The sequence below is a fragment of the Aythya marila genome (genome assembly GCF_965140915.1).
Source record: "Aythya marila genome assembly, chromosome: 26".
NCBI lineage: Eukaryota > Metazoa > Chordata > Aves > Anseriformes > Anatidae > Aythya > Aythya marila.
In genome coordinates, this window is record NC_139067.1 from 2250040 (window position 1) to 2276684 (window position 26645).

General features: G+C 51.9%; 2 protein-coding genes across 2 annotated transcripts; one reads left to right on the forward strand and one right to left on the reverse strand.

Annotated features, from left to right (window-relative positions):
- Positions 1-2120: 2120 nt before the first annotated feature.
- SLC25A37 (solute carrier family 25 member 37) lies at positions 2121-14915 on the forward strand (the record flags this gene model as incomplete). Its single annotated transcript, XM_082779377.1, has 4 exons — positions 2121-2342; positions 9034-9262; positions 10180-10236; positions 11435-14915. 4 exons carry the CDS (start codon positions 2121-2123, stop codon positions 11953-11955), a joined length of 1029 nt encoding a protein of 342 aa, XP_082635503.1. The 3' UTR covers positions 11956-14915.
- Positions 14916-23722: 8807 nt separating this feature from the next.
- Positions 23723-26007, reverse strand: NKX3-1 (NK3 homeobox 1; the record flags this gene model as incomplete). Its single annotated transcript, XM_082779585.1, has 2 exons — positions 23723-24126; positions 25740-26007. 2 exons carry the CDS (start codon positions 26005-26007, stop codon positions 23723-23725), a joined length of 672 nt encoding a protein of 223 aa, XP_082635711.1.
- Positions 26008-26645: the final 638 nt, after the last annotated feature.

The following is a 26645-nucleotide window of genomic DNA, read 5'->3' on the forward strand; positions in this document are numbered from 1 at the left end:
AAGCTGTCCCAGGGTGCAGAGGTTAGGGGCGAGACCTCGGACCTGTGGGTCTGAATCACCGATTAATTCGTGGTGCATTTCGCAGTGACTTGTTGGGGTAGGGATGAGCGTGCCCTGAGCAAGCCTGCGGTCAAACCCGGGCTTTTAGCAGCACAGGAGGCTTCACCCTCTCCTGATGGAATTTGGGGATGGGATCAAGCCAGCTGTGTCCAAAAGGGGGTCGCTACACGAGGCTGAGCTGCTTCAAAGGAAGGGTTTTGTAAATCGAGTTGAGTTCACGCTGTTTGTTGATGCTTGGTGATGGGTGACTCTTCTTTGCTGTGTCAGGCTGGAAATAGTACAGAAAACAAATATCACAGAGCATGAGTAATTCTGTCCCTTCTGCATGAGCTCTGTGCATCTCTGCCTTGGCATCTTGGCTGCACCAGGTCTGTTGGCTTCGGGTTGTACAGGCAGGGCAGCAGAACAGGAGCAGAGATTCCTCGTGGCCACACCGCTTGAGGTTAAAATATAACCCTCTCCCACGTGGAAACAGCTCCATATTTCAGTCTGATTCATCCTATTTCTTATCAGGGAGCGAGACCTACGAGTGTAGGGGAAAGGGCTCATTATGGCGAGTGACACTGCAATTTCTCCACCCTTCTCTCCCCTGCCAAAGGCATTGGAAAGAGATTCGCTGTTGTTTATGGAAGAGGAAACCTCGATAAACGATGTGGAGCAATACTGGAAAGTGTTCCCTTTTGAGTTTTAGTTCAGCTGCTTCCTCGTACGAGGCCGCGTCGCGAAAGGGAAGCTCCTGTGCTTTGATTTACGGCTGTGCTTCGTCCTGCAGACCGGGGTGATGCTCAGGGAGTGCCAGCTGCTGCAATTGCAGCTGGGCACGTGGCTCCCCGGCTCCAAAATGCCACCTCCGGGCTGCTGAACACCGTGTCACACCTTCTGCCAGCACCAACTCCCAGCTCTTCCTGCTCTTTGGGGCCCGTGGTGTTCTGCTGTGCTTCTCAAGGTTCAGGCAGCAATAAATTGCTTGGCATTATCACGGCCCTTCGTGCAAATGGTTAACCTTGGTTTCAGCGGGTGCGATGCGCCGTGACGCCACCTTCCCAGCAAGGTCAAATTCCAAAGGATCCCGAAAGGAGGGATCCCTTAAAGGCCAGGCTGTTGCTGCAGCCCAGCACCATGCAGGTTTTGCCTCACATCTGCACCTCAGGGCTCTAAAAACAGTCAGTTTGGGTCGGTTTGATGGAGGAAGCAGTAATTATGTGCAAGGTGGGAGATACAACGAGGGACAGTGCTCGCCGCAGACCCCACCTTCCCCAAAAACCTTTGCAGGGCAGCACACGATGCCCTCCTACACCATCCTATGAACTTTTCTCCCTATGCTGAGCCTCAGGACCAGGAGGGGCATGGGCACCACATCCAGCTGCTTAGTTTAGGGGACATTTGGGGCTGCAGAGCACGCAGGCGCTGCTTATTTTAGGGGACGTTTGGGGCTGCCGGGGGACTGGACGTGGAGCGTGCATGTGCCAGAGACAAATTTCCATCTCATTCACATGAAAAATAACACCGTGCTGACTCCTAACTCCTGAAAAAAAAGTATAATAAAATAAAATAAATAATAATAAAATAATAAAAAAAAAACAAACACTGATTTCCACCTCCTGTAAAAAAAAAAAACAAACAACACCTCGTTGATTTCCACCTCCTACAAAAATAACGCCTGGCTGATGTCCCCTTTCCTCAAAAAATCCCCTCCCCGTGGCGTCCCGGCTGCGATTTTCCCAATTTTCCCCCTTTTTCCTCCCCATCCCAGCCCCTGCTCCGAACCCGGAGCCGCCACCACCGCGGGCGCGCCGGCGCGCCCCTCCCGCAACAGCGCGCGGCCGCCCCGCCCTCCCCCTTAATCCCTCCCCCCTTTCCCCATTCGCCGCCCTCCTCGCCCCGCGCTCCGCGTCACCCAATAGGAGTCAACCAGGCGGGGGAGGCGGCTCCCTATTGGCTGGCTCGGGGCGGGGCGAGGGCGCGGCTTTAAAGAGGGGGCGCGGGAGCGCGCGAGCCCGTGGCGCGCCGCCCCCCCCCCCCCCCCCTCCAATCCCTCCCCTATCCCCGGCCCTGGGCGCATGGAGCTGGGCTGCGCCGTGGGGGGCGCCGCGGCGGCGCCCCCGGGGCCGGGCCCGGGCCCGGGCCCGGGCCCCCCGCCCGTAGCCGCTGCCGTGGGTCCGATGGAGGGGGAGGATTACGAGAGCCTGCCCAGCGGAGCCTCCCTCGGCACCCACATGTTGGCCGGGGCGGTGGCGGGCATCATGGAGCACAGCGTCATGTACCCGGTGGACTCGGTGAAGGTGGGTGGGGTTGGGGGAAAATTGGGGTGGGGGGGGTGTATGGGGGGCGTATGGGGTTGTAAGGGGGCGTACGGGGAGTGTATGGGGGGTGTATGGGGTTGTAAGGGGAGGTATGGGGTTGTAAAGGGGCATATGGGGAGTGTATAGGGCGTGTATGGGGTTGTAAGGGGATATATGGGGGGTGTATGGGGTTGTAAGGGGAGGTATGGGGTTGTAAAGGAATGTATGGGGGGGTATGGGGCTGTATTGGGGGGCTATGGGGTTGTAAGGGTGTGTATGGAGGGGTTATGGGGCTGTGTTAGGGGCTATGGGGTTGTAAGGGTGTGTATGGAGGGGTTATGGGGCTGTATCGGGGGGCTATGGGGTTGTAAGGGGATGTATGGGGGGCTATGTGGCTGTGTTAGGGGGTATGGGGTTGTAAGGGGATGTTTGGGGGGGGGCATGGGGCTGTATTGGGGGTTATGGGGTTGTAAGGAGCTGTATTAGGGAGTATGGGGCTGTTAGGGAACGTATGGGGGCCATGGGGCTGTATAGGGGGGTGTGATGTTGTAAGGGTGTGTATGGGGTTGTAAAGTGGTGTATTGGGTGGTGTATGGGGTTGTAAGAGTTTGTATTAGAGGGCATGGGGGTGTATGGGGGTTTAAGGGGTTGCTTCGAGGGAGTTTAAAGGGCAGCGTGTGCAAGGGGTTGTATGGGGGGGTGCACGGGGTATAGGGGTATGAGGGGCTGCGTGGGTAGAATATAAAGGGGGTGTTTTTGGGGTATGGGGGTGCAAGGGGTTGGTAAAGAGGGGTCACGGGGTATGGGGTACAAGGGGTTGCATGGGTGAAGTGTAAGGGGGGGCTGCTTGGGGTGTAGGTGTGCAAGGGGGGTACAAGGGGGCATGTATAGGGTATGGGGGTGCAACGGGGTGTGCACAGGGTATGGGGTAGAAAGGAGGGGGGAAGCATGGGTTGCAAACAGGGAAAGTTTATTTGTTTTGGGGGTGCAGGGTTGTGCTGGGCTGTGGGGAGGGGAACTGTGTAAGAGGCTTTTAGGGTGAGCGAGGGGCAAAGGTGTGTGTGGGGCCACAGGCAAAGTCCTCCTGCTTGCCCCCAGGGTGGCCCTGGAGCTCCGCTCCCTACCTTTTTGCTCCTGTGCCTTCCCAATTTGGGGTTAATCCCAGCCAGGAGGGGGAATCCCGGTGGCACGGAGTCCCAGTGGCAGCCCCGGGTGTGCTGGGCTCATCGATCCTACAGAACTTGGGGGATTTATTGGGGTCCCCCCCCCTTGCAAAGGGTTTCAGGGAGGTGCAGAAGCTGCTGTTGGGGTGGCAAAGAGCAGCCAAATTTCCCTTTTTTTGCCGCACATCCCCATCCTGCTGCGGCAGGGGGTGTGAATCCTGTAGGGTTTGGGGGATTGGAATATAGGGCTGAGGGTCAGTGACAGCCTGCACGAGCCCTGGGATGGGGCAGCCCCGCTGCTGCCCCCCCAGCACCTTCCAGATCCCAAAAGGGCACCTGTGGCAGGAGCTGCGCTTTCCTCATACGTGTGGCTGTCCCACTTGGTAGCAAAACCCCTTTTTTTTGGGGTTTTCCCCCAAAGCTGGCTCCTCGCAGTGACGCTGCCCGGCTGGGCGTCACGCCGTGCTCGGGAGGTCATTTCCTCTGCTGGGAAAGGGAGGGGGAAGAAAAAACGAAAGCGGTGCCCGGCTCCTGGGAGCTGGAGGTGTCCTATAGGGAAGCTGCCACCTGCGGTGAATTCCCATACAGCGAGCTGCCCCGTGGAGCTTAACGAACCGGGTGCTAATTAAGCTCTAAGCAGCAGCTCTCCTTCACTTCAGCACGGGAAATATTCCTCCAGCATCCTCCAGAAGGGAGTCGAGCTCTCCTGCTCCTGGTGGTTATTAGGGTCGGTGAGCAGAGCAATGGGGCAGCTTCTCCCGGGGGCGTCCCGGCCACCCCCGTGGTGCTCCTTGGAGGAAATATTTTGGTCCCTGCAGGCTGCTTCCTCTCAAAGAGAAAGCGAAAACGCTGCGATTTGGGGAATTGCTTGTTTTGGCTGCTTGCACAATTCCCCAGCTCGAGGTCGGGGCCGTGACGCCGCTGTCCTATTAGGGGCGGCAGCGGTTTGCCCCGTGTGGTTTTTCTGCTCCGTGGGCATGTGGGATGCTTTGGGATCCTATTCTCAGGGCTGCTGGTGGTGGCAGAGCTCCTGCAGCCCCCCCGGGACCCTCCTCATCCTCGGGGTGCAGGGGGACACGGGCTGTATGGTGGCTTTGTAGGGGCGAGAGGCCTCGTCCCGCTGGGGATAGGGCAGCCAGGGACGTTTGTCCGTCTGTAGGGACGGACGGACAGCTTGTGGGGAGGGATGGTACGAGGGTTAATCCGCCCTGGGCTGCCCGGCTCGTTTTGGGCCTTGCAACACCGGTCCTGAAAAGCCACCAATCTGAGGGCAAGGCAGAGCTGTGGTCCCGAGTTTTGGGGTCAGGACGCTCGCCTCGGTTTTGGGTTTGGTGGTGGGAGAGGCTCTGCACCCACAACGTGTGGCCACAGGAGCAGTTGTGCCTGTTTAGGGGACAGCGTGGGTGCTGCAAGCCTTTTGGGGTCACCCCATCAGCCTGGGCAGCCTCTCCTGGGGGTCCCCAGCCAGGCACCCTGCTGCAAAACAGCCTCGCAAACCCCAAAAATGGGTTTTGGGGCCATTCCTTGAGCACACAGATGCTTGCTGTGGAAATCAGGTTGTAGGATGGCTGTAAGGCCATGTGTGTGGAGCTGGATGCCCCTGGCTCTGTGCGCATTGCTCGGCTTGTGGGGGAAATTTGGGGTGGTTGTGGGGGAAATTGGGGGCTGGTGGCTTCGTGCACCAGGCTGGAGGCATCATCCTCCTGCACGCCTGGGTCCAGCAGGCGTTATTCCAAGCCTGTGCACCCCAAATCCACGCCTTTTAATCACATTTATTCCTGGAAAAACGGCATTTCCTCCCGGTCAGTGAGGGGGGGAAAAAAAACTGGTGGTTTTTTGGTAAAAATCTGGTGGTTTTGGTGTGTTGTGGGGAGTCTGGGGTATGTGTGTGCCCCACACGGATGCGCTGGGGGAGCAGCCAGGGAAGGAACGAGGTGCCTGAGCTAATTAGTGCAGCTGCCCGTCAAATTAGCGATGCTTGGCAGGAAAATGAGAAGCTGGAGAAGCGTTGGTGAAACACTTTTGGGTAGAAAACTGGCCGGGACCACGGCTTGTGTCAGCTGCTGGCCTTGGGAAGCTTCTGGGAAGGCATCTGAAAACTTCACGTATTGCTCAACGCCGTGCGAGGAGGGTGGCAGCACGTCGAAGGCAGCTGTGCAGCCTCTGCTGGCAAAGCTTGGGTGCTTTTGGGGTTGAAACGGGGAATGGGATCCAGCATGGAGCTTTCCTCCTTTGGGATTTCGTGCTTCGTGCCCCAGGTGAGGAGCTGAGCTGCCCGAGGAGCAGGGGATGGGAGATGGTGGGGACGGGAGCACGGAGGGTGATGCCCGCTGGGTTTTCTGTAGGATTTTGGGAGCTGCATTTGGGAATGACATCCTCGGGGTGCTCCCTGATCCCGAAGCTGTCCCTTTTTGCTTTTATTTCGTGCGCCTGGGCTCCAACCAGGACTGCCCGGAGACGCTGGCGGCGGCGCTCTCCTGCCTTACGCAACGAGGATTTAACCCGAGGAGGTGGAGGAGAGTTTCTGGCTGGCGAACAACAGGGGCGGGAGCTCCTGGAGGAGCTTGCGGGCTTCAGATAAGTGGCAGAAAACCCGCGGAGCAAAAAATCATCCGCTGGCAGCCTCGGAAGGTGCAGCACCCTGTTTGCTCCGGCCACGATAAGCTTATCCCGGCTGGGGCAGAGCCCAGCCTGCTCCCAGCTCCTGGTGCTGCAGGATCTGTGTGTGCTGTGCTTTTTTTTTTTTTGGTTGCTCCCGGGGCTTTTTGGCCCGTTTGTGTCCCGTGGAAGGTGTCAGGCTGCGGGTTTGGCTGCGGGGTTGGTGATGCAATGGGCGGCGTGGGTCGGGCGCGGCTACTGCTGGCTTCAGGAGCCCTCCAAAACGGGTCAGATAATGCAAGAAGCGGGGAAAAAAATGAGTATTTACGTGTTCCTGGGTGAAAGCAGCTGGATTTCCAGCAGGAGGGTGCTCAGGACCATGTGCCAGGAGGGTGCTTTGCTGCTCCGTGCAGTGCTTTTCCCCTGTTTTTCCCCCGTAACCCCAGCAGAGGAGGGGATGCTGCCATGTGCTTCGGTTTCCCCCGGCTCTGGCGGCTCCCTGGCAAGAAGCTGGGCTGAGATGGAGATGGTTTGTGGAGTCCGAGAGTGAAGCAACGCCTTCAAGTCGAAACCAGCAGCGCGCGGCCCCCGGCTGGATGCGGCCGGTGGGTGCTGCTGAGTCACGCTGACAGCAGGGCACGGCCCAATCCGCCTCAAATCCGCCCCAATTTCTGCACCCTTAGGGCTGGGAGGGTGCCAAAACCCAAGGAGTGGAGGGTCTCAGACCCCTGTGCATGCCAAGCAAAGGCTGAGAGCTGTAAATTTTTTTTTAAGCATTTTTCAGGGTATTTTGGTGCTGTTGCTGCATTTCAAGGCAGGCTGCTCTCTGCTTTTTGGGGTTATTTCCAGTGCTGTGGAGCAGGAAGCTTTGCTTTGTTGCTCCCCCCACGCCGAGGGAAGGTGGCCTTGGAGCTTTCCCCAAACACGGAGCTCGTTTTTGCTGCGGGCACCCACAGGGTGCACAGCGTGGGGTCCAGCTGGGACCGTGCCGTGGGGCTGCAGCAGCGCTGGGCAATGCATGGGGCAGGGAAAAAGGCAACAGCCAGGGGGATGCAAATCCTGTAGGGTGAAGCCTTGTAATGATGACTGAGCAATGCTTCAGGTCTGAAATTCAGCCAGCTGCTCAGCTGTGTCACTTAGCAAATGTAGTTGTTGTTTTATTTATTTATTTATTTATTTTTTTAGGATATTTGCTACAAGTGCAGTGATTTATTTGGATTAGCCCCGCTTATTTCTCTGCTCCTTAGTAGCTTGAATTAGGGCACTGGTTAAAGTCTGGAATTCAGCCCCGATCTCTTCCTTGGTCTCAGACCAGTGCCCGTGGAGGTTTTTGGTCACCGGCGTGCGCTGAGGAATCCAAGGTCCAAACCTGCCCCACTCGCATTGGTTTAATCTCCTCTGGAAGCCCAGCTGCGGTGTTGCCCCCTGGTTAATTGCTGAAGGGCTTTGATAAGCCCCAAGGGTCACATCCTGCTGCAGGAGCGTGGAGGAGGCACGGGAGAGCCCTGCTTTTTCTGGTGCTGAGCTGCTGCCAAGGAGCAGGCAGCAAAATCTTCTTGTGCTTTGCCTGCAAGGGTGGCACCGGGCTGGGGGCACTGCTACTGCTGGAAAGAAGCAAAATAAATGTGTTTTTTTAATTCTGGATGACGAGAGGATTGCATTCACTGCTGCAGCTTTCAATATTGATCGGGGAAGGGCTGCTCTTGTGTTAACCCCGTGATTAAAGCAAGCCAGTTTTGTATTTCTGGCCTCAAACTTGGACCCCAAGGTGTTGCACTGCCAAACTGGTGGCTTCGGTGTAGTTTGTCTCCTGTAGAGCTGAAGCATGCTGAGTTGTAGGGAATTAAAACTAATTTCAGGTGCCCATCAAGAAGTTGCTGATGCTGGGGCTGTAATTACAGCAAAGCCTTGACCTGCAGTGTGGAGCGGGCACGGATCCGTGGCTGCCCCCTTATCTCCTCCTCTTATCAGCCGTGCTCGTGCACTGGGCTGACCTTAGCAGGGTGCCTGGTGGCAGCACACCCTGGCATGTTATTAGGAAGCTGAGATCTGACCTCAGAAGGCGTCCTATAAATCCCGAGCAGCCTTAGGATTGTGTCTGTGAAACCTCTCCCCTACCAGAGCGTTCATGATGGGCGCTCACTGCTGTGAGCATTTCTGGTAGAGGGATGCCACCAGCCTCCAGAAGCTTGAAGCTTCCTCAAGCAAGTAATATTTTTATTACAATTAAGTGATGGGAATGAGTTTTAAAGTATATTTTTGGATGCCCTGAGCTTGGCTGTCTTCAAAACTTCGTGCAAAGCTCCCAGCCCAGGGTGCAGGGGACCCTAAAATGTGGGGATGATGTGCCCTAGGATGGCTCAGGGCTCTCCGTGGCAGGCTCCTGGGGACAAATAATCCCCAAGGGTCTTCTTGGCACCCAAATTTTTTAGCTTGCCCTTCTAGGAAACTCGTTTCCCAGTCGGCTGGGCTCACCCTGCTCGCTGGGTATCGAAAGCAGAGCGACTGCAGGAGGAACAAGCTGGGGCAGAGCTGGGAGTGTTGCAAGCAGGAGGCAATTAGAGCCCTAACTGCCTTTCTTCACCTCGGCTTTTGAACAATTGCCCTTAATTCCCTGGGCATAAACAGGAGCAGAGGTTACACTTCCCTCCACGAGCAGGCTCCTTCTGGTGTTGCAATGGGATCGTGGGCTTCTTGGGGCTGATTTAGCAGGAGAAATGCGAATAAATGGTGCTTGGGCATGGGTGCACTAGGTGTTTTTGGGGGGTTCTGAAGCTTTGGTGGGGCTTGGGCTCCAGCTCAATAATTTATTAATTATTTACCCATCTAATGGTGCTGGATCTTGGGTCTTGAGCTTCAATCTGTGGTTTGGGGGTGCTGCATTGAGGGCAGGTAACTGAAGCCTCTCCCCTGGCTGTGCTCTGTTGCAGACGAGGATGCAGAGCCTGCAGCCGGACCCCAAAGCCCAGTACAGGAGCGTGTACGAAGCCCTGAAGAAGATTGTCCTGACCGAAGGCTTCTGGAGGCCTTTACGTGGCATCAACGTCACCATGCTGGGGGCTGGCCCTGCCCATGCCATGTACTTCGCCTGCTACGAAAAAATTAAGAAGAGTCTCAGCGACACCATCCAGCACGGAGGAAACAGCCACTTGGCCAATGGTATTTTATTTTATTTTTCATTTTTTTGCACAAAAGCAGCTTGCAGTGTGCAGCTTTTCCCTTCGTTGCCTTGCACATGGAGCTGCCAGCCCTCACTGCTCTGTTCCTGAGAGCACCCTGCTCTCGTACCAGCCCTGTGGGTCCCCAGCAGGAGGGTGCAGGATTTTATAAATATAAAATTGCAGTATTTATAAATAAATAATAAATAAATTCAGGTCAAGGCATCAAGCTGTAACAGCAGGCACCCTGTAACGGGGCAGCTGGGCTTGCAGGAGGTTGTGCAGGGGACTTTATGGGGCATGGCACGCACTTGATTTGACTCAACCAACTCAGTTAAGGGCACGATGTCCTTCTGGCTTGCTGCTTTCTGCTCGTATTGTGCTTTTTCTGTCAGCCTTTCAAGTAGCTACAGGCTTTCGGGACCAGCTGGGAAGCGAAAGCACTGTGAAAAATGACCGAAAGTCGTTTGGGCAACAGAATCTGCGATGGAAACTTACATCAAAGGGGCAGGTGTGGCTCCAGGCCTCTCCTCGAGCCAAGTGCAGAGTCATTAATGGATGGATGGAGGCTTGCAGAATCCGTGCAATTAGCGTTTAAAGCCCAGACTGCGTAAACGGATGAAAAATGCCTAATTATAGATGCACTGAGCCAGTTCTAAGTGTTGCTCACTTCTCGGTCTAGTGCAAGCTGAGTTAAGCCGGTGGCGTCTTGCGTAGGCAAAGCCGTGTGAATTGTTGGAGGGAGCAGCAAACGGGGTGCTGCCGGGGCTGGCTTGCAGATCCTGCCCTCTGTCGAGCCGCACTGGCTGGGTTTTTCCATACTGGAAACCAGTTGTGTTACTGGGTGCTCCCATGGGCTTGCTGCTGAGCTCTGCAGGCCTCCAGATCTCCTCTGAAGGACGCTTTTGTGTCTTGCAGGTATAGCTGGGAGCGTGGCCACCTTGCTGCATGATGCAGTGATGAATCCAGCTGAAGGTAAGGCCCTTGCTGTGCCCTGTTAGCCCAGCACAGTGCTGGGGATGCTCCGTGCCAGCTCAGCACCGTGAGCCCTTTGTGTTGGTGACGCTGCTCCCTTCCTGAATGAGATCAGAAGGGCCAGCACTAAGGGAGAAATCCTTTCTGGCTCTTTTCCCTCATTTTCTGGGGCCTTGTGCTGTGTCTGCATGGCATTTCGTGGCTCTACAAGAAAACTGGTGTCACCTTTATGGTGTCACCCTTGTGCCTGCTCCAGCTCGGTCTGAGAGCAGAGGCGGTCGGTGCCAGCAGCAGCTTGAGTCACGATGCCCTCACGGCTCTGCCAGTAAATCTTTGCTGAAGTGGTTGTGGTTTTTCTGAAGCTCTGGACTACCAAAACAAAGCAGAGCTCGGTCAGGTTGTCAGACAGGTAGAGCAGCCGGTAGGGCCGGTGCGTGGCCTTTCTGGTGGGAGAAGTCTGGTGAAGGAGGGCTAATAGTAAAATGCACCTAAAATGGAGACAGTGAACTGGACTGCTATTGAGTATTAACCTCTTCAGCTTCTGAGCTAGACCAAAAGCAGTTTTTTTAGGAAAAAAAAACTGTCTTTAATATTAAAAATCCCTTTAATCAGGATAAATAACCTGTTGCTTCAGCTGAGGTTGTTCCACCTGAGCATGTTGGGCATGCTGAGGTCCCTGCCACTCCAGGGTGACATCCAGTCATTAAACCACCTTGGTGGTTTGGTGTGCCTGATGGTTCCATGCACAAGCTCTGCATCCCCCCAGCTGCACCTGGGGGTCCTCGTGCATGTGTCCTAATCCCATTCTAGCTTGATTTAATGATGCTTGAGGGGTGCCTTGACCCATGGAACTGGAGAGGTGTCAATCCAGGGCTGAGCTGACTGTGTCCCCTGTTGAGTTTCCTTAGGGATATCAGGGGAAGGGAGGGGGATTTATGGATCCTTTTGATAAAATTCTGATAAAAATGTGGCATTTTGCTGCAGAAATGCCAGTTCTGTGTCACAGCCCTTCAAACTAAGAAGTCAAACTTGGAAGGGGAGGCTGGGTCTGCGTGGCTGGGGCTCGGAGCAGGGCCTAGGCTGGGTGCTGCAATGTCCAAGTAGCGCATTCCTCGGCTAATAAACCTTCATCTCCTTCCCTCCATCCTGCCTGGTGCTGCCTGCCGTGCCTCCCCTTGTGGTGGTTGTCCCGGAGCAGTGGTGAAGCAGCGGATGCAGATGTTCAACTCCCCCTACAAGTCCGTCCTGCAGTGCGTGAGGACAGTGCGGCGCACCGAGGGCTTGGGCGCCTTCTACCGCAGCTACACCACGCAGCTCACCATGAACGTCCCCTTCCAGGCCATTCACTTCATCACCTACGAGTTCATGCAGGAGCAGGTGAACCCCCGCAGGGAGTACAACCCCTTGTCCCACGTCTTCGCCGGCGGCGTCGCGGGGGCCGTGGCCGCCGCCGCCACCACCCCTCTGGACGTCTGCAAGACTTTGCTCAACACTCAAGAGAACACGGCCCTGAGCTCGCTGAACATCAGCGGGCACCTCTCGGGCATGGTGAACGCCTTCAGGACTGTCTACAAGCTGGGGGGCATCGCGGGGTATTTCCGAGGGGTTCAGGCGCGCGTCATCTACCAGATCCCTTCGACGGCCATCGCCTGGTCGGTGTATGAGTTCTTCAAGTACTTCCTCACCAAGCACAAGCTGGAGAAAAGGACATCCTTTTGAAGGAAGGACACGGAGTGAATTCAAGGCTCGGTGTCCCTTCTGTGCGTGCGGGCCACCGGCGCCGGGTCCCTGCTAAAAACAGGCTGGGGTCCTGGTGGGGGCACAGCTGATGTCTGCTTTCCCCCTCCCTGGGGGGAAGGAGGGCTCAAAATGCTCCTCAGCCACCCGTTCCCCTCGTCGCTTAAAGGATGAAATAGTTTATAAAGACTTTATAATAATATATATATTTAATAACTTTATTTTGGAGAAGCAAAATCGTTAACTGGTATTTTTTTTCCCTGGATAAGTTTGAAGATGTAGTTTACTCCTCACCAGAAGGCCTAGGTTATGAAACCTAGGCTTTTTTTTTTTTTTACGGTGAAGAAGCAAAATATCCTCTGGTAGAACTTTTTATATAAATATAAAATAGATGGATAATGTTTATCCTTTATTTTTCTATGTAGGCGTTTGGTTTGTTTTTTTAAATATTATTACAGCTAGATGCTGAGCTGTTTAAAAAGGGCTAAATTCTTCCATCGTGTGCGAGGAAGACACAAAAGCATTTATTTTTATAGCCAGATTGGCTTTAATTACACAGCATTTAGCCCCCAAACAGTGGCCTGGATTCTCCTGTGGGTGTCGAGGGACTTAGTAACCCCTTGGGACTTGCTGGGGCCCTTGGGGAGAAGGAATGGGGACACCACTTTGGGAAACAGTAGGATGCCAGCAGGGGCACCCCAAAATGCCTGGTCACTTTGCAGAGGAGGGGATATATATATATATTTTTTACAAGGAGACTCTTAAAAATGTCAATTTTAAAAGAATAGTATTTTTTTCAAACACTTTTTTTTTAAAGGTACATTTTTATGGTGTGTGATAGCTGGAACAGGCTTCGTCCTCCCTTTAATTTATTTGTACTTCTTTTTCACTAAGGCCCCGGGCGCATCCTGAGAGCTGCTGGGCTTGGAGCAGGGTGTGTGGAGCTGCTGGGCGCATCCTGGCATCACCAAACCAGCAGCCAGCACCGAAAACCTTGGGAAAGTCCAAATTGCAGACCTGGAGCTGCCTTTGGGTCTGTGTTTGACAATAAATTGCTGCTCATCTCTGTTCGAGGAGGGGTAAAAACCACAACCTGGAGAGGTTCCTTGTGCCGTGGGTTTGGCTTTGCTGCTGCAAAAGCTGAGATCTGTGGTGTTCAGCAATGTTGTGCCTGCTCTGAAGGGTGTCAGCCTTATTGCTCCTGCTGGGAACGGCTCTTCCCAACTCATCCTTTGTGTTTGCCTTTGTAGAAATGCAGATTTTTGGAGCGGAGCCTTTGTGCTGGGGACTGGAGAGCCCCAAAATGCCCTTCCCAGGTTCGAGGGGGCCGGGTTTGCCCCACAGATGGCACCAGGTGGTTGTGCAAACTTGGTGAGATATCTCGGGGAGTGGGTTTTGGGTGCCTGAACCACTTATGTGGGTGATCAGTAACCAATGACAAAACTGAGGGATTTTTTTAGGGGTTGGAGGACACCGACGGGCAAATCTCGCACCCAGATATTTCAGGCTGGTCCCATCCCACTGCTGTGCTGGTGGCAGCTTCTGCTGTGCCCCAGATGAGGCTTCAGCTCGTTTTTTGGCATGAGGGAGGGCTGCAGCATGGCTGGCACACATCACTGGGGTTGTCCCATGAGCCAGGCACGCTGTATGGGATGACACTAAGCAGAGCTCAAAGCCTCTCGCTCCGTTATTTGGAGAAGCCGAATCGCAGAGCACCTCCGCGGGCGGTGCTGCTTGTGCCTTGTGTAAATTAACCTCGTGCCAATGACATGATGAGGCTCTCCATGCCTTTTTGCCACTGAAACCGAACGAATCACTGTGTCCAATGCACCCTTTGTCTTAAAAGTGCAAAACGTTTACCCTCGAGGCCGCTGGAAGAAGCCCTCAGCCCCTGCAGCCTGCCAGGGTCCTCGAGGCTGGGGATCCTCGAGCTCGCTGCTGGGCTTGGGCATCTTTTTTTTTTTTTTTTTTTCTTTCTCTTTAGAAACTAGAGTCACTAAGAGGAACCAGACATGCACAAAAAAATTCCATCGGAGATGGGCGTGAACACTTAGATGAAAATTTTGGGTCACTTTAATGCTGAGAGGCGAAGTGTAGTGTAACGGGGAGGGCGGCAGCTTTTTGGTGCAGCTTTCCTAGGAGTCAAACTCAGCCGTGCATCATCCTCTTCCTCTGCTCACTGGGATGTCATAATCCTGATTTATTTTATTTTATTTTTTTTTTTTTTTGTGGCTGCTCCTGGAAACCCCGGTGTCCCCTTGGGGGCTTGGTGGGCAGGGTCAGCCCTGGCTGTGCAGCCGAGCGTCCTGCTCGGAGGGGGGTGTTGCTTCCCATTTCGGCTGTTTTCCAGGAAAATGAGTGTCTGGTTCCTTCTGGAGCATGGAGCACATAAGGCATCGAGCACAAGCAACCAGGTTTTCTTGGGAACTTGCTCTCCCTTGAACTGAGAGTGGGTGAGGAGCACTTCTATGTTTATTGAGCTCTTTATTGATTACCCTGCGTACTCGATAAAACCCGGCTTCCCATTCTTCAGCTGGAAATGAGAACAGGCATGCCCCGTTGGTCTAAAAACTGCAGAAATCCGTTCAATAAATGTTCGTTTCCTGCTGTGCTCGATGCTGGATCCCCAGCTCAAAGCCCCTTCACCAAAGCCGTTGCTCCTCCTCTCTTCCTGTGTTCAGTTTGGAAGTTTTGCTGCGAGTCTGAAGTTATTTTAACCTGGTATGTGAAACATGTACTGCTGCTTTGTCTGCAACGAACGCACATGTATTTAAGGGGGAGGATGAGTAACTTTGTCCGCAGTTCTTTATTATTATTATTTTTTGCCTGCTTTGGAGTTCAGTGTGTTCTCTTAAATTTATATTTAACGATGCAGGAGTTCAGTTGTGAAATGCTGCTACAGTTGTATCACTGGAGCTCAAGGAAATAAAAAGAAAATCTGATTTTTTTGGCCTTTTGGGCTCAATGCGTGTGGCTGTTTTTGGCTGTGGGTGCTGGGGCTGGGTCACAGGGCTGAGGAGGAGCCCTGCAGCTGGTGCCTGGAGGGTTGGTGCCTTCTAGTGGTGTCCAAGGGAGTGAAGCTCAAGGAAGAAAACCCTCCTGGGAAGGGTTTTAGAGCCATATAACAGGCTGGTGATCCTCTAGGAGTGCTGCAGAGCATTTGGGAACGTCCTCCGGCTTGCAGAGCAAACCATCAAAGTCTGGGGTTTTCTTCCCACTTGCAAGAAAATGGATGGGGAGGAGCTGGTTGTTTGCTGTGGGGTCAAAGAAACATCCATTTCAGGGCTGAATGCATGATTTAGAAGGCTCCATGAGATTTGGGCTCCCTGCTGCACCCCCCCAACATGCAAAATGCTTTAAAACCATGTTGCAGCTTACTGAGCCTTCCCCATCTCTGATCTCAGAGTAAGAGCTGAAAGCTCCCTGGTGCAAATCTCCAGCCTTAGAAACTGGAGCTGTAGCTGGAAAATTTAGTTTTGGGAGCAGCCTTGCACAATTTTGATGAGGGAATGGAGCAGAAATCAGTTTCCTTTCAGTTTCGTTTCAGAAATGCCAGGTTTCAGGTACACACCTTGCAACGACGGGAAGTGATTTCAATGAGATCCCAATGCTGGGATCAGGAGATGGGTCTGAAACCGTAAAGATTAACTCTTGTCATGCCTACATCTCTCCAAAAGACACTGCTTGTCCCTTATGTGCTGCTGTAAAAAAAAAAAAAAAAAAAAAAAGAAGTCTGATGTCCTCAGGGGGTGCTGGAATAAAAAAGGGGTTCCTGGATGTGCTAGGATGTGCTGGTTCTTGCTCAGCTGAGGGACAGATCCACCCCAAAAAGCTTTGTGTTTCTCTGCACTTTCTCTTTTCCTTGTTTTCTTTCTTTTTTTTTTTTTTTTTTTTTTTTTTTTTAACCTTCAGTGCCAATAAGATGCCATCGGTGTGCTGGGGTGGAGGCTTGGCTGATGTGCTGATGAGACAAGATCAAGAGATAAAGCGCTGTTTATGCCCAGCAAAATGTTTTTGAGCTGTTTTATGTTTCTATTTGCGCTGTGGGGTAAATATTTAATTCCCCTGGAGCAAACGTGTCTGCAGCCCTGAGAGGTGGGGTTTTTGCTCGGAGCAGATGGGGATGGTTTCCAGGAAACCATCCATGTTTTTCTATGTTAAATCCAATTTTTGGATATTTCTGGGTGCTGAGAAAAAGGTGGATATTGCTCATTGGGAAAGTTTGGGGAGGCCGTGGAGCTGGGAAAGGGCTGAGCCCAAGTTTGCTCTGGCAGACACAAGAAGGGGCTGCTATGGGGAGCAGGGGATGGATTTTTAATGTCCACGGTTATCTGATTTCACCAGATTTTCCCCCAGACATGGAGGCAGGGGAAGCCACATGTGCTGCATCAACTGTAGCTGGGTCACAAACATGTCTTTAGCTGAAAAACACTCAAATAGGCAGCTGAAAGGCCTGATAGGCCATTTGCAAGACAAAACTTTCATTTTTCCTTAAAATCTTGCACGTTCCAGAGAGGATTTGTTTTTCTAATTGACACTAATGGTTTCTCTGGAACCAGTACAGCTTATCATGTAAATATCTTTTGAGGGTATTTCTTAAATGTGTCTTATTTATCCGGTAGACCGTGGAAACTCTTTAAATGTGCAGGATTTCCTGCAGCAAAGTGTAGGGCAGCGGGTGTCTGCTTTGCTCCGTCCTGTCATTATACGGGAATCTTGGGTGGGTACCAAGAAATAAATTAATATTCATAATAAATATTTAATTGAACAAATACATTAATTTAATAAACAAGTTAAATTTAATAAATAAATTAAATTTAATAAATAAATACAATTAATAAATAAACACTATGCAGTCCATGTCTCATAAAGTCCCTAACTAATGTTCTCCCTGGGGGTCTGTAGGTATGCCAAAAAAAGCAGAAAAGGGGAAAAATGCAAAATAACAGGTGTGGAATATTGAATGGGGATGGTGGTGATGTTCCCATCTTGCTGCTATCGGTCTCAAGGGCTACGTGCCCCGTGGTGCTGCCCCCTGTGCTGCCAAACCCCCAGAGTTTGGGGTTCTTATTTAAGTCACTTCATTAATCCAGGATCTAGGCTGTGTTTGTTCACCGCGTGCGATTATCATCTAGTTTGCCTGATTCTTTGTTTCTCGTCAAATATTGTTTCTGCTCTGAAGGGTAATGAACATAAAGGCAAATATCTCACCTTTTCCCTCTTGAAATTTCATTAAGCTGCGTGTTTACCTTGGATGACAAGATGCAGCGCACGGAGTGAAAGGCTTTCCGGCCACACCTTCACCTTCTATCTTATTCTGTCCACAAAGGGAATAAAAACATTTGTATTTATCCACGAGATTAAACTCCTTTCAAAGCCAGGGGATCCGTTTGGAGAGCAGGTAAGTGTTTTCCGCCGGGCTCAGCAGGTGTCAAGCTGTTGAGCATTGCTGTGCGGGCACTCGTAGAGGAGAGGAATTAACTCCAGACCTGAATATTGCAAAATTTGGGCCAGCAAAATCTATTTTTTATTGCCTGGAAAAAAAAAGAACTTTCCAGAAGATGCTGGTTTGCAATGATTAGCTTGGCCTCTAGGTGACCACTGGGCAAATGGGTCCTCCAAGCACATTAATGGCCTTAATTTAACGCTTTCTTTTATAGTGTTTGCTCAAAAACCAAGCCCCTGTGGGGTTTCCAGCAAGTACAAGTGTGCAGTGATCATGCCCGTGGGGCTGCTCGGTGGAGATGAGCATATATAGACAAATACTGCAGCAATTCCTCCTTTCACCCACGCAAATATTGGGTGTAGAGGTTTGGTGTGCCCTTGGCACCCAGCAAAAAGCTGCTCGGCAGGGAGGGGTGAAACACGGCTCATTTGCTGAGTAATGCCAGAAGTGGCTGGGGTCTGGTCCCAAAATCTGGATGGTGAGTGTGTAGGTGTGGGTGTCACGAATAAATCGAGTTCCTTTGCCCTTCTGAATTTTATGAGCTCCAGACCCTGGATTAGATGATGTTGGGTTCTTAATTTCCGGAGCGTGCCTTGAGTTGAGCTGGATCTTGGAGAGGTGCCACAAAGTCTCCCAGTCTCCAGCTCGGGGATTTTGCCCTAAAATTCTCATTTTGCCTATTAATTAGCATGTAAAACCTTCGGTTTCCCCTTTGCGTGTCCTGATGGGGATGAGGCTTTAGGCTGCACTCTGGCTCTGGGAGGCGGTGACCATCACCAGAAATTCATTTAATGAAGCTCAGTGAGTGGCTGGCTTTTGGGATGAGATAGGAAATAACCTGAATTATGCTGGATTCGGTACCTCTGTATGCCTGCATCATCAGTTACATCATTTTTCTTATATATTTGAATACTCAGCACCAAACCAGCAAGAAACTGATTGATCTGCCACCAGAGTCTAGGAACAGGATTAACATTACCTGGCTGGGATATAGGGAGCCCACACTCTGCTTGCCTCTGACCCAGTGGGGAAAAAACACATCGGAGGAGAAAAATCTGGCATTTGCCCCACGCCAGGCACGGCAGCCGTTGGGGCAGTGTTTGCAAAGCTTTCGGACATCCTTCCGCAGGGGAAGTCAGGCTGGGTGTACCCAAGAGCTGTTCTGCCCTGTGTAAACCCCACAAATCTCCGACCCAGCACCCGGGCGCTGCCGTCCCCACCATGAGAACGTGGCTCCAACATGAATAATTGCTTCGCCGGAGCTCGGCCGGCCCGTTTTCCTGGTTAGCCCAGCCATTTATTCTCAGGGGAGCGGCGAGGAGCCCTGGCTGCCCCCACCCAAGCTCTGTTTGCAGAGGGATTGCCCTAATCCCTCCGCTTTCCGCCGCGGCACGCGGAGGACCCCTTTTGTGTTCACCTGCCCATGGAAAAGTACCGCAGGAACCCGTGCCGAGCTGCCCCTTTCCCTGCTTTTATCCATGGGCTCTGCTCAGCCCTGGGGGGTTGCACAGCCTCGAGCAACAGGATGCTGAAAAAAAAAAAAAAAAAAAAAACCACTAAAAAATTGGCTTTTCTGCAAATCTCATCGCTGCAAAAGGCTCTGAATGCCAGAAATCGCTGGGGAGCCCGTGCGTGGCTGATAGCTCTTGGAAACCTAAATCGCAGTGCTGGAAAAAGAGAAAGTGGGGGAAGAACTGGGCAAAAGCAGCCTCTGCAGCAGCACGAGCATCCTCCCCCAGCTCCTTATCGCCCCTCCTTGTTATTAGCATGGAGCAGAGGACATGATGGCTTTGCACCAATTTTTTTGCTATTGCTGATAGCGTGTTATTGTGCACCACTTGCGAGCAGAGGGGGCCTTTTGTTCTTTTTTTTTTTTTTTGCAGGGGCACTGAGCTGTGTGCAAGTGCATGCCCCGATGTCCCTGAGGGTCATGGGGTATTGCTGAGGTTTGGGATCAATGATGGAGCCATAGTGAGGTGACCACAGGTGACACATGTGGTGTCCTCTTTTGTGACTTTCCTCTTTTGGGGATAAAGCAGCAAACCTAGAGCTCTGGGAACCAGGCACATGGCTCTGAAATCTTTTATCCTTTCACTTTTCTTCCAAAACCAGAGCTTCCCGACACAAGCCCAGCCCATTTACTCTTCATTCTCAGCTCCTTTTCCTGTAGAAATACTTCTCTCCTGACTTTCTCTTCTGGAAGCAGGCTGCCGTAAATTACCGCAGGCAGATGTCTTCAGGAGCGCTTCCACTCCTGTCTGCTTGGATTGCTCCCTGCCTTCAGCTGTTCTTAATAAACGGTGCCCAGCCCATAATAAAAGAAAGAGCAGGAATGTGCCTTGCAGTTTAGTGAAAGGCAACGAAGGAATTTCCCATGGGAATGCCACACGAGCCAATCTGGAAAGCTGCATTTCACCACATCTCCAAAGGGCACTTAAATACATTTATTTCCCCCCCCCCCTTTTTTTTTTTTTTTTTCCCCTTTCATTTTCTCTCCCCTTTGGTTCTTCATTGCAGTGAAGATCTCCTCCTGGACACCCATCACTTACCCAGGACCCCATAGATGCGTGACCCACGTGGCAGCATCCCTCTGGGCGGGCTGAAATCTCATCCCTTTGGCCAAAACGCTCCTGCTGCAGATATTAGCGGTTCTCATTTTCCCAGGGCAACCAGTCCAAGCGGATGGTGAAGCCAGCTGGACCAGAGCATCCCTGGGTTTTGGCGGTGGCAATCTCATGGCCTGGAGCAGCTGCCTCGGGGCAGCACTTAGCAATGGGCTGCGGGACTCCCTGCCGCAGGACACCCTTGCTGCCGAGGCTCGAGCTGGATTAGAGAGAGCTTAAGTGTTTCTGTGGACAGCGAGAGCATCCAGAATAAGAATAGTAAATATTGAAAATCCTCGAGGGTTTTGAAGAGCTCTAAATCCTTGTGCTTTGTGGCTTTGCGTCCTTGCTCCTTGGGAAGCATCCGCGCTCCCCAAAAGCCATCGCGGTGCTCGCTGCTGGGAGCATTTCGGCACCTCCCTCCACAGCACCTTCCTGACACCTGGGCACCAAAACTGGGGGAAATGCTGGTCCTACACAGCCTGGCACCTCGGGTGTCCTCGCATAGTGCATCCCCTGCTTAGCTCCCTGCAGCTAACTCGTTCCCACTGCTCTGGTTTCCAAATGTTGCGTGGGTCAAGCCAAAGATTTTCCTTGGCCCCATTCCCACGCCTTCTCGCCAAGTGTGTGGTTTATTGCATGCAAATGTTAGTCAACAGTTACATTATCCAAAGGCAGCCCTATTTTTCTATTTTTTTTTTTTTAGCTTTCAGTAAATGATTTGGCACAAACAAGTGTAAATGTTATGTCAGCATTAGACAGCGTTTAATCTTGATGGATATGTTAGTGGCGGAGCGTGACACCAATCGGCAGACGTTAAATGATGCTTTCTCTTTCTGGTCGCACACAAACAGGAGTTCTGCTTCGTTAAGGCTGATTAAAACTCCGTGTCTCCGTAGTTTGGGTGGGATTTTTCTTTTCTGCGTTAATCGAGGGGCTATTTATCACCGGGGAAGCCTGCCATCTCGTTCCCCTTGTGGGGAGTGCTTCACACTCTTGGATTATTTGGTTATCAAAATGTTACAGCCCTTTTTTTTTGTCCTCCTGCTTTGTGCTTGAAAAAAAAAATATAGGAGAAAAACAAACAGTAAGTCTCTGTAAAGAAAGCACCAGGAGACTGCAGAGGATAAGGGCAGAGACTGAGAGGGAAAAAAAGCTCTTGGCAGGGTTTGGGCAGGGAGGAGAGCTGGCATCCAGCCCTAGGACCACAGGCTGTCCCTGCAGGGTGACAAGTGGTCCCGAGGGGGAACATGCACACCAGCAGCTCCCCAGCATCACTGTTGGGTTTTGGGGTCCTGCTGAGCCAAATGCTGCTTGTTTGGACCCAAGGGATTGAGGACAGGGCCAGAAATCAAAGCTGGGGCCGGTGCTTTGGGCAGTGTTTGTAGGGGATTGTGTTTAAATTGTGGGATTGCAGGTAATTTGGGGTGGTAAAGAAAGTGTTTTTGCTGTATAAACTCTTCCTTTGGGGAAATGTTCACCTGCTTTGTGCTCATCAGATTTAAGACTTAAGGCAGTAAATGAGATTAGGGGATGCTCAGTAGTATCCAGCTGGGCAAGTGATGGGGCAGGGTTTGGTGCTGAGGCCCTACAAATAGGGACGAGCAGGGATTTGCTAGTGGCAATTTTGGTGCAAGTGGCATTTTTGTGAGGTGGGCCAGCCGGGGTGATTTCATGGCAGAAACAGGGATTAGAGGAAAATCCCAACCCGGAGCAAGGAACCAACAGAGGCAGCTTGTTCTTAATAAAGATTCTGTGTTCTTTATTCCAAAGGACAGTGCACATCGGATAAAATAGTATCAAAAAATATGTACAAAAATAGCAACTATTTGCACTGGTCTTTATATCAGCAAAGTTAAGTATGAGCAGGTGGCTGCTGAAGCAACAAGTGGGTGCTTTACTGGTCATAAACCACGAATGGAAAAAAACAAAGTAGCTACAAACATTTTCCCAAAGAGCTGTCCAGCAAGGCGAGTTTCTCTGTTTTTCCCAGCTGTGAAGAAAAAGGGGCCCAGTTTAGTCCTTCCCAGCAAAACAGCATCCCCATCCTGTCCTGGGTGCGGGGTCAGCCCCGTCCTTTTCTCTCTCTGGGTGCAATTCGGCTTGGGGGTGGCTGCAGATTTTCTCCTGGTGTATTTAGTGCAAACATCACGTCTCCAAGTTGCTTTCTGCAGCATCACAAGGGTGGATTTGGGCAGGACATCCTCCCCCAGTGCTCGGGTGCCAGGAGCTTGGGGGGCTTGGCTTCGAGGCCACAAGGGCTCTTTTGTTCCCAGCAATGGGCGAGCGAAGTGGATAAGCAGCGGGACTGAGCTGGACACACATTGCAACAGAGCCAGGGGATTTTGAAAAACAGCCTCTGAGAGCAAGAGCTGGGAGAAAACCTTATCTCAAGATATTAGGAGTTACTTTTGGATAATTAAGAAAGCGAGCGGTTGTCCTTCAGTTGGGGCCAACGGCTTTTATGGCACTAGCAACTGAATATCCACCGCAAAGGGCTCATTTTGCACATTCTCCTCTCCCTGCCTCATCCCCCTGCCCCCAGCCAGCTTCATCTCTTGCCACGTCCATGCAAAAGCTTTGCAAGCTCTGGATCCCTTGGCACAACAAAAGATCAATCTGAATAAACTTATTAAAAAGGATGGATCTCAGCAGTTTCTTACCCTTATCTAATTTTCTCCATTCCCCTGCTGCAGGAGGAATTGGACCACTCTGATTTTTAATTTTCTTTTGCAAGAACATGCACTGAAACAACACAATTATGGAAAAAAAAAAAACACACACACACAACAAAACGCTCTGCCACTCTGCAAGAAAGGCGTTACCATCCTCCTGCTGCCTTGGCACTGGTAAATGCTGGGCACTGTTGTTTTTTCTAAGAAAAGTTGAACTCTTTGAGTGGTTGCTATTTTAAATAGCTTGTATGTTGGTGTTCAAACAGCAGCAAGACCCGGATATGCAAAACTCATCTGTCATTGCACTATTGTCTGCGTTCCTGGCGCGGCTTCCCACGGCTGTTAAGGCACCGGTGGCATCGGGTGGCCCCAGCAGCAGGTCTGTGGCCATCAGGCACTTCAGGTTTTGGTTGCTTGCAGCAGAAAGGGGCTGAATTCTCCCCCAAAACCCCACACTTTACCCCGAGTGGTGCTGCCTGACAGCACAAGGAAAGCTTAGAAAGAAATACAGCTGTGAGGTCCATGAGAAATGGTGGTACCAGTGGCAGAAATACATTTTTTTTTTTTTTGCTATTTTTTTTTAAACTGAAAAATGAAAATCAGATGATGGCAGCAGCTGGGGCCCAGGCAGCTGATCTGGGGCCATCTTGGTGCAGCGTGGGGTCAGCTGCTGGTGCTTTGCCCCATTGATGTGCATGGGCACAGAGGGATGCACGGGGCCAATTTCTTGCTGCCGGGACAGAGCAGCTCTTGCTTTCTGCCCCCCAAAAATCAGGTGTTATTTTATGGCTGCAGATTGACCCCTTTTAAAAGCTTTGAGGATTATGTTTTTCTTTTTTTTTTAGGCATTTTGTTTGGCTAAAAAATAACAGAAACGAGAGAGGCTTGGGCTGCAACTAGAAGTACGCCGAGCATCACCGCGGCCAGGGCTGAGAATCTCCATCTCCTAATCACCATTAGCAAGAACAGCGCGGGACAGGGTGGGGAAAAATTAAATATTTGAAGAGGAAAACCTGCCTCCGTGCTCACCACACCGCGGGGCTCCAGGCCTGCAGGTAGTAGAGGCAGGGCAGGTAGCGGGTGCCTCCATGCAGTGCCAGCAGCGGGGCTGGGGGTGGCTCAGCCTCTTTGCGCCCGGGCTCGAGTCCGCCGAGGCCGGATCCCCCCAGCCTCCTCTTGGTCTTGTACCTCCGGTTCTGGAACCAAATCTTCACCTGGGTCTCGGTGAGCTGCAGGTTTTGGGCCAGGTGGGCTCGCTCCGGGGCCGACAGGTATTTCTGGTGGCTGAATTTTCGCTCCAGTTCCAGGACCTGGCTGTGGGTGAACGCCGCCCGCGAGCGTTTCGCTGGTCGGGGGGAGGCTCGCGGGGCACGGGGCAGAGATTTTTTTGAGGGGACGCAGTCGCACAGGGGGGTCTCCGCCGTGGCATCTGCAGGAGGAAAAGGCTGATAGTTACCTGCTGGGAATTTGCCCAAATTGCTTTCTTCCTTGCTTATTAATTGCCCCAAATCACTTCTTTCCTTGCTTTTTTTTTTTTTTTTTTTTTTTTCTTCTTCTTCTTTCTTATATTTATTTATTATTATTATTATTATTTATTTTCTATCCCTTTCTATACACTAAAATATTCACATTACCCTGGAGATCTCTCTACCTAACGGAGTGAACTCCCCACTTTATTGAATTAAAGTCACAGAAGGGAGTTGTTTTCTCCCAAATACCACCCTCTCCTAATTCATATACGCAAACTTCCAAGGAAAAACAAACCCAGAAAGGGACAATTTTCACTGCTGGTGAAGCTCTGCTTAAAAACTCAAGGTACTGCGGTTCCATGCGTTATGGCCCTGGGATTTTTATGGCATCGGGCACTTTTTGGAAACATCCCCTTTCCCATGAAAGGGAAAATAAGTTTCCATCCTTGAGCTAGCAAGTCATCTCCTTTGCTCAGCTTTTGCTTCTTTTTAATTAAAACCCCACAGCCTGGATACTCTCTATGGGCAAGGAACCGGATCAGAAGACAAGCTGCAACCTTCCCCTCCCTGGGCAGCATCACCTGTAGCTGTGAAAGCTCCCCAAGTGCATTTATTTAGGCACTTAGTTCCTTTCTCTGTGTATTACCCAGCTTGCGGTGGAAGCGGGCCAATTTTTTTTTTCCTTTAGTCATTTCTTAGTATATTTTCTTAAGAAGCGAACATAATGCTCGGGATGGAAACAATGGGCTTAACTCCCAGCTTGTGTAAATCATCCTAGCCCTGCCGAAATCCCTGGAGCTGTGCTGATTTACACTAGCCGCATTCTGGGAGATTTGCTACGGCTTTTAATGATTTTTCTTAATAACCGGCTGGGTGGCTGTTTCAGAACTTGCTTTACATCGGAGTTTCTTTTAATAGAATCGGCACGTAAAGCCAAAATTCCCCTGGCGAGGTCTCTTTTAGCAAGTAAGAGCCAGGCACTGGGGAGTTCACGGTTGCTTTTTGGACGCCGCAGCCCAGCCTGGCTCGTGCAAGGCGCTGCAGGCTGGGAGGGCAGAGCTGCTCCTGCTGCACGGGAGGCACTGGTCAAAGCCACGTTGCCGTTTTTTGCTCTGCTGCTTCTGCAAATTTAGTGGTTGTGTGCTAGAAGGAGGTGCTGGCAGTGCTGTTTCAAGAGGAGAGGGATGGGTATTAACGAAGCACGCGATGTGCGATGCTGCAGGCAGGAGCAGAGCACTGCAACCGGTGCTGAGCACACGGGAAAGCAAACAGAGAGTGCAGCAACAGCAGCAACAGCACGGTGCTGACAGCTGCACCAAGGACCAGGCTATCACAGAAATGGGCTTTTTATTAAACAGAGTTACAGGTAGCTCCAGTCCTTGGACTTATTTGAAGCACCTGGTGAAAGCTTTGCACGCGGCTGCTGCTTCTCCGGCACTTCTGACATTTCAAGCACATTTTTTTTGGCTCCAAAGAAGCCAGATCAGGATCCAGCCCCTTGGCTGACCCAAAGGTGGGCATCCTGGAGCCATTCCCAGCCCCAGGGCTCAGCGGGATCTTCCCATCCCCTTACCTGTGTCCGCATCCTGGGGCTGGGCTGGGGATGCTCCTGGGGCACGAGGGCTCCTGGGGGGTTCCCCTGGGGCAGCCCCTGGTTCCCCATCCTCTGGGCTGCCAAAACCTCTTCTCTCATTCTGCTCTGCCCATGTTCTCCGCTCAGCCCCATCCCAGAGGATGTCCTGGATGAGGAAGGATGTCCGGGGTCTGGATGAGGTGGGCACAGTCTTCTGGGGGCTGCCGGGGGCTCTCTGCCCCCCTGGGGGCAGCACCCCAGCACTCATCTCCTTCTCCTCCCGCTGCCCACAACCTCACTGCCTTCCCACCCTCCTGGCTCCGCATTTATCCGGCCGGCGGCCAAGCCTCCAGGGCCTGATTGGAGATCAGGCAGGAGTCTACGCCCTTTGGTGGTGTCTTGGCTCCCGCAGGGCTTTTTGCTGCTCCCTCTTCTTGTGCAGAGCCTCTCCCCGGGGTGCCCTTCCCCACCGATGCGCCAAAGCTTCCCCCTGTGCCAGCAGCTCACCCCGTGGCCTTTCTCCTAGAAATGATAAGAGAAAGATGCCCAAGTGAGTTCATCCTTTATGGGACCCAAACGATCCCGGTTTGGGGTTTTGGGGTGAGCAGTGGCAGAGCACTGGCACAGCTTTGGTTGGGTGCTGTGGGTGAGCAGAGCCCAGCAGAGCATCCCCTGCATCCTCCCCACAGCCCCAGCAGGACGATGCTCTGCTTGCCCCAGCTTCTGGGCATGATTTATGTCCAGGGCCATCCCTAGAACTCTTTTTGTCTCTGTATTTTGAAGAGTTTTCTTCGAAACATTTCACTTCGATGAGCTTTCAGGTTGTTGGAAACATGGCAAAGACATTTCCAGCAGCTTCACAAAGCTGCTCTAAGAAGGGCTGGGAGATGGAGATGTAACAGACAG